Consider the following 8,100-nt stretch of genomic DNA (forward strand, 5'->3'; position numbering starts at 1 on the left):
TCTCCTTTGAACTCTTGTAGCCACCACACTACCTCACACACTGAGCACTTTCTACAAGTCATCTTGATTCCATTGTTGGTCTAGTCAGGGTTTCTCAGTGTCAGCCTGATCAAATACCCTGGGTGGGTAAATCTTTGTTGTGAGGGCTGTCCTGGCCTCTGCCCCTAGAAGCCATATCCTATATCCTGTCCTCGTGGTTTGTGTCTCTGGGAATTGCCAAGTGTACCCTAGGCAGCAAAACCAATCCCAGTTGAGAATCACTATGACTAGACCAGAAGACTGTGCCCTGCATGACCTATACCACGGAGCAGCTGCCTAAAGCTTGGTCAGAAAGGCCTGGTTGGAAATAGAATAGAATACAAAGAGCTACTCAGCAGATAATTTTTAAAAATTAATGACTGATAGAGATAATACCCCTTAAGGGCTCCTATACTTCTCTATCCAAGACTAAAATTATGTAAAATCAGAAGCAAAGCTAAAATCTGTGCTTCCTAAAACACCTGAATGCTGGAAATTTTTTCTTCAGGCATGATTATCAACTAAAGAAAGATTATCTTCTACAAATTCAGACATACTAATTACCAATCAAAACACTAATTGAGTAAATCCATGAAGAAAACGAAAATGGAATGTAGTACAACTCTATTCAATTAGAAGCAATTTTACAGAATTTTATTTAACTGTCAATTTATCACCAACATCTAACACTTTATAGTTTAGGTACATTTGGGTAAGAACATTAGGAAGAAAATGTAAATTAAATACTATGAAAGTATGCTTTTAATGAAACATGGTCTCAGTAGAATATGGACATAAAAGTTTAGTGGTTTTATTGCATTGTTAGAAAATATTACGAAAGATACAAAAAAAATCAATGTTTATTATTTCTGCTTCTTTTAAAATCAGTATGCCATCTTTTACCATTATGGCTTTAAATTTTCATTCTACCCAACAAGTTTCAAAGAATAGTTTATTGCATGCCTTAATAAAACATTTAAAATATTTACAAATTCAAAATAGATGTTTTATAGCTGAAAAAAGTTCACCTGAGAATTCACTGTAACATTGCCATTTTTTTTCCAAGTTGTTACTGTGGCTGAGTGTCCACATGCAACCTGTATCGTCTACTGCATCTAACATGCTTAATTCCTCATTTAAAATTCATTAAGCAGTAAGCTATAGCAAACTTAAACTTTACAGATGGAGAACCAAGACTGCATCCACTTTTGTTTTGAATATGACAATTTAACAAATTATTTGCTATAGATCCAGAATTTGAATAAGAAAAAAAATAAGGTAATGTTATTTTACCAAATTCAACATAACAACTTTTAAAAAATCATCAGGCATTGAGAAGGCCAGTTCATAAAATAGCGAACAATGATAATGTGAATATGCAATATACAAACTGAAAACATTTCAAAATTCTGCATGAAGGAAAAAGTATACACTGTATACTCATTGTCCTATCATTTGTCTTCGGCAGCCTCAAAAAAATATTGCCTTGAAACTTATTTTCTTAGAAAAAACTTCTTTAGAAGTTAATGTTAAAATAGGCATAAATGTGTAATGCTATGCAATATACAGAAAACTTCCCCACTTTATGGCCAAAAGACAAAGATACAATCTTTTTTATCTGTCCATCTGCATTACAACTTGAAAATCATGTAGGTATGAGGTAGTGTAGTTACTTGTATTACATGCTGGCTATTTAAAGTAATGCTAAATTTTAACAAATTACACTTGGCCAATAATTCTATGTCATTAATAGAAACCCTTAATGCTAAACTGTTTATAGGTAGAGAGAAATTTAAACCAAGTACTTTACAAATTATATTTAATATCTGGAGACAACTATGTTTTATCATAAAATAGTAAGTAACCTTTCAAAGCAAATACAGTAGCAATTAAAGCAAAAGATTATTTGACATTTGCACATACACAAACTGATACTACCAATAGTTGAGTGTACTCTGAGGTAGGAAATCAAGGGTTCCATTGGCTTAAGATTTTTACATGTTGTAAACCAGAAGTTCTTATATTATTTTATATTGTGAAGTTGAAATTTAAAATTACAAGTATCAAAGAAATACCTATATGGGGAGATATATATATATGTACACACACACACACACACACACACACACACACTCTCTCTCTCTCTTTCTCTCTCTCACGCGCGCACGCACGCAGTATGGGATGCATTATCAGAATTATTCTCCCTGACAAATTCTTGAGTGTACTTATAAAAGCTACTAGAAAATAACAAGTCCAACTAATTTTCTCTTACAAATAAGTCATTAACAGAGATAACATACAAACCACTGAAAATATACTAGCAATATCCTCCCCAACGCCCTGATCAAAAAGGGTAACATTTGACAAATTACTCCAACACATGAAGACTGGTCCCCATATACTCTCAAGGGCAAGGCCACTTGCTTCAGACTTGTCTGTACACAGTGGGTGGTCGTTGCCCACATTACCTAGGCAGGCCCTTCACTAGGCTCAGGATGCAGTCTACAAAAGTGTCGCTTTCAGCCCTCTGATTTTGGTGACATCAACACTACAAACTATTCCTTTGTATCCACTGAAACTGGGTTCTGCCAATGTTTCTGTGAATGTGAATATAATTTTTTTTTTAATTGCCAAGAAGGTCCATAGCTTTCATTTGACTCTCAAACAAATCTGACTCCAGCATGGCTAAAAGCCACTGCAAAATGTTATGCAATAGGTGCTCAATTAACTATTTTGTAACAGGACTGAAAAAACACTAAGACTGATCTTTAAAAGCCCAAGTTAAAATGATTTGTGTGTCTTTCTACCACACCAAATTTGGGGAAGAAAGCAAGGATTAAACCTGGTTTTCAAATGCAAACCCACAACAGAAAAAGATTGAGTTTCATCCTATTTCATAAACCTAGAGTTGCTGCAGATACATTTTTATCTGTAATAATGCTTTTTACAAGTAAACCATATGACTTCAAAAATAGGACGAAAAATGAACTGCACTCCTGATAAAACAAAGCAATATTCTTTCCCCCGTCTGGTTTTCTGGCACTGGTGACCTATGGTGGACAAGTGAACAGCCCTACACGTTGGTAAGCTCTCCAGATTCTAGTGAGCCTGAGATAATGCTGCCAGTGTAATCACTCATGCCACGGTATTCTGAGTCCTATTTCTTCTTCCAAAGGGAAAAGAATGTTAGGAAATAGGAAGTCCATGATAGGTCCAGATGTGGTAGAGACTGAAGAGGGGGAAAAAACAGAAAAATTGAGACTTAATCTGTTTATACAGCCAGAATTTCTAGAGTCCATAGAGAAGAGAAGCCTCCGTCTTAGGCCAACCACTTGCCCGTTTACCAAATCTTCCCAACGTAGCTTAACACCTCAGATTTGAGGAGCCGAAGAGCGAAGCCCTAGGATTCAGGTAAGAAAATCTATTTTTCACATTGCAGCTCTATACAAATATTCCCAGTAGCTGACACCCTATTTCTGAATAGAACAGAACTCTATTAGCATTGCTTGGGAGGAAATCTTCTTTCAAACCAAAATATTACAAAAATGTCAAATTATTAAACTTCTGCAGGCCACTTCTTTTTAGTAGGAACTATCTGTGGATGTTTCAAGCTGTTAAACTTCTGTTTGATCTGCTGCAGTTTTCATTCTCCTACTTATTCTGAATAGCAGGAAGAGTTATCACTAGAGTCATTACTCTTTAAAACATGAATTTTAAAGGTTTACTTCATTTTCACATGGATTTTTCTGATATCCAGGAGGCAAAATCATTTCTTTGTCTCTTGTGGAAATCAAGGAGAAATCACGGTTTGACTTAAGGGAAATTCCCTTACGGCAAACTACTAAAGGAAAAAACAGTATTGTTAAGCAACAGATGGTCATATTAGGCTTTCAAGACACTGCCAAAACGTCAGTAGAAAATTAGATGGTTTGAAGGAAGTGAATGCAAGTTTACTCATCAGTAGTACATTTATCAGTCATCTGCTGGCAGAAATCTGAGATCCCACCACTCTGATGACACTGTTCCGCAGGCCTGGCTTGCTCAGAGGCAGCTGTGGACGTCTGCTGGGACTCCTGCCCCCGCGCGTAGACGGACTCACTGTTTCCTCTGGCACCAGGAGGCAGCACAGCTGGAGGCCCCTCAGGTAAACTGAAAATCGATGGTAACGCCAGTTCACCATCAGGAGTACTTTTATCTTTTTCAGAAATTAAAAATGAAAGTGGGCAATCTGAAGCCGAGTACTTGGCAAGTATCTGTATTTGTTCTTGACTCAGAGCTGCTTCTTTACAAACTTTCTGGCAAAGTCCAGTTAGGTTCTGCTTTGTCTCGCCCAGAGTTGACAAAATGTGATCTCTTTCCTTCAACAAGCTCTCCTTTTCATTTTGCTGTGAAGTGAGGAAAGAGAACATAATGGCTTGTGTTTATTAGTGCAATCAATATTTCCAAGATGATCAAACAATATACAGCGTCTTCTCATCAAATAAGAACACATGGAGTTTATCCTTTCAATTCCATTCAATTATACACAAAATACTAAAGGTCCAGAATCTCCCACCTAAAACTCTTGGGGCAGACGTATTCTGGCATAAAGCATTTTGCAGGTTTAGAAAGATAGTACGGGTGCACAGATAATTTCTCTAGCAGCTCTAAAGCAGCACTTCACTATCAACTATCTTTATATTTCTAAGTAAAACATTAAAATAGCAAATAATAAAGAAAGTAGAATAAAGACTATGTAACCTGATGTCAATTTAGGTTACTTCTTTGGTCAAAAGAGTTTGTGACAAACTTATATAGTTTTTGGAGCTTTTTGGATTTGCAGACTCTTACATAACAGGTATGGATTACATTTTGGATGGAATACAAGAAAAGAGTAAAAGCATAGTTAGCATAACTTAACTACTGAGACTCAAAGCACTGCAAGATTCAACTAATGACCAGCATTTGTTGAGCAGATACTCTGTGCCAGATACTGTGCTAAATGTGTTCCAACACACAATCTCAGCTATGAAATCCACACAACACCTCTCCTGATTTCAGCAATATCAAACCCACTGAATGAATGGGACTGAGTTTAACATGCCTAGAGAAAGTGGCTAGGTGAATTACTACAGTGTGACGAATTTGGGGGGTAATTTTGTGTTTGCTAATTACTACTTTTGTTCGTATTATAATTTTAAGATGTTACCCCTATAAGAAAGTCTGCCATAGAATTTTTCAAGTTTTCCTGGTTCCTGCCTTCCTGTCCATGTCACTTATCACTGCTGACAGCATGTCTTCTGTTATGGTCCCATCTCATCCTTGTTCTGCCATTTTATTGCTTCTAATCTATTATGAGCCGGAAAACCAAATAATCAAGGTATTTATAAGAAAAGAGTAAATAAATACTTGCTAGAAAGTCAAAGGTTTTTCTTGTGAAATTCATGACAACTCTCAACAAGTCAGTCTTGTTCTATTTGCTTTCTGCTCATTGGAGGATTCTGGAGAGTTGAGGCTGCCAGTTAACCTTGAGATAAGTTAGTTCACAGCACTAATCAAGAAGTGCCACCCTTTAGAGTCTTTTATGACACAAAAATCGCTAAAAAGGTAAAAAGAATTTTGCTTTATACAAAAGTACTGTTATAGTTTTATACGAAAGTATTACTACAAAATTATGTATGAATCCAATTATTTGTAGCTCTAAAATATTTTAAAGCCATCTAATATTTTGAGAAAATATACTATAAATACAAAGTACTAAATTTTCATATGGTAAGGTATTCTCCAATTTGTTCAGATTTTTATATACAAGTGTTTTGTTTTTTTAATAGATGTACGTCAAAAATGAATGTTAAGTATGTGTATGTAACCAGAATCAATGTTTGGCCAGTACATTTTCTCTTAGGCAAAGTTTATCAGTTGCACTCTTCGGATAAATGAGTCTGCAGATACCAAAAAGGCAAGAACAGTAGCTACTACTTGTTCACAGAAGGAACCATTAAATGCATCAACACCCATTTCTTCTTATGGTCTCTCAGAAGCTAATCCAAAAAAAGGATGGAAACAAAGCTTCCAGAAAAAAAGTGAGAAATATCTTTTTGGTGTGAAGAACAGTCACACCAAAATTTAGCCATGGATTCCTCTATCAAAGTTGAGATGAATCTGTTCTAAACAGCAATAAAAAATTTCAACTGCTGGTTGGTCTTTTAAATTAAATATGGTTAAACAAAATAAGGAGTACTTGCGCTTTCGCCCAGAAATTAGAACCACTACTCAGCCTACAAATACTATGAAGATTACAAGTATTTTATGACTTCCGTATCTTAATATCCACACGATCTTTAATTACTCTCACTCCTCCCACCCCACTAAATTAGGGATGACATCATTCTCTAAGTATACAAGATGGCTTGCTTCTTCACAACAACTGAAACAAATAGGTACAACTCCAGAACTCCACGAGAATTATTTCTATAAACTAAATGTTCCCATCTCTTCCCCTGCACTTTAACTTCTACACAGCTACACTTCTAGGCAGTTAGCTTAAAGTTTCCATTTCACTCTAATTTTAAAACACAAATTTACTATAATAGCACACAGCTTAATAACTAAAAGCAAAGTACAAGTACTTGAAGTAGATTACTTCATCAGTATTTAAGATACCTCCCAAATCACTACTTGTAGTTGTGAGTGTGACTCACTATTGGTGTCCTGCTACCTATTTCTACAATATATTTCCATTTTCCTATAAAAACAACTGTATAAATCGCATGTTTGAAGTGCTGCACCTTCAACTACAGATCTATTTTTTGAAAGGAGTAAAACTGGCATTCTGGTATCACTCTGCATTTAATAACAACAAAAAACCTTTACAGGCTGGACACAGTGGCTCACGCCTGTAATCTCAGTACTTTGGGAGGCTGAGGTGGGTTGATCATTTGAGGTCAGGAGTTCAAGACCAGTCTGGCCAATGTGGTGAAACCCCATCTCCAACAAAAATACAAAAAAATTACCCGGGCATGGTGGCACACGCCTGTAATTACAGCTACTAGGGGAGGCTGAGGCAGGAGAATTACTTGAACCTGGGAGATGGAGGTCGCAGTGAGCAGAGATTGCACCACTGCACTCCAGCCTGGGTGACAGAGCAAGACTCTGTCTCACCCCCCCCAAAAAAAACCCTTTACATATAAATCCTTATTTTGAATAGCTAATGTCAAAACAAGTTTTTTTGTAAAGATTATAAATATAACTCAACCAATAAAGATATGGAATAGAAGAATCTGGCACCAAGAGAATAAGTGACAATTTTATGATAGGGTAAAGAGTACTCATTGCTAGAAAATGGTCATTAATAGTTCCTTAGTTAAGTAAAACCTCTGAACAGACAGTTCTGAGAAATCTACAAATGGCACTGAGAAATATAAGCAAAAATGCTCATTTTCTCTCATAGGATAAAAACAAAAGCTACGACGAGATATGGTATCTCACTATCAAACTGGAAAAAAAACCCCAAAAAATGACAACAAATCTTTACTGAGGGTGTGGACGGACACATTTATATACTGCTGGTGGAAAGTCAAATATTACAAGTACTATGGAGGGGAATTTGTTAATATCTAATAAAATTATGTATGTATTAACCTTGATCCAACAATCTCACTTCTAGGAATGTGTCCTAGAGACATAGCTCCTTAAACATGAAACAACAGTATACAGTTATTCACTGCAGTGTCCCAAATGTCCACCCACAAAAGACTGGTTTGAATTGTATTACAGCCACAACTGCGTACTACGGAGCTGTAAAATGAATGACAACCTCTCTGAACTTAGAAAAGATATTTCCTAGAAATCAGTTCTTAAGTTTAAAAAGTAAAATACAGAACAATGTATATAAAGTATTTCTATGCAGCAAGATGCATAATAAAAGTAGACATAAAATGTTAATACATTTTTAGAAAAGAAACGCAGGGGAAAAAAATCCAGAAGCTAATGAAAATAGTTTCAGGAATAGGTATTCCTACAGGAAATAGCTATGAATTGAGTTTAAGGAGAAAGTAAGATCAAGATTTGGAGTATATATTTTTTAAAACATAGTTTTAACTT

The 8,100-nt window shown here is 35.7% G+C and overlaps 1 protein-coding gene across 8 annotated transcripts in view; it reads right to left on the reverse strand.

The window, feature by feature from the left end:
• Positions 1–645: 645 nt before the first annotated feature.
• The window catches only part of BACH1 (BTB domain and CNC homolog 1), a 47,319-nt gene continuing 39,864 nt past the window's right edge, over positions 646–8,100 (reverse strand). For 7 of the 8 annotated variants that reach the window (XM_032277072.1, XM_032277074.1, XM_032277078.1 and 4 more), the window contains one exon: positions 646–4,403. In XM_032277072.1, coding sequence (XP_032132963.1) covers positions 3,969–4,403 — 435 coding nt within the window. In that variant the 3' untranslated portion in view covers positions 646–3,968. The remainder of the gene's footprint in view (positions 4,404–8,100) is intronic. The other variant, XM_032277080.1, reaches the window with a different exon arrangement.

This window comes from Sapajus apella, unplaced genomic scaffold (genome assembly GCF_009761245.1).
Source record: "Sapajus apella isolate SASKATOON/1434 unplaced genomic scaffold, GSC_monkey_1.0 scaffold8, whole genome shotgun sequence".
Lineage (NCBI taxonomy): Eukaryota > Metazoa > Chordata > Mammalia > Primates > Cebidae > Sapajus > Sapajus apella.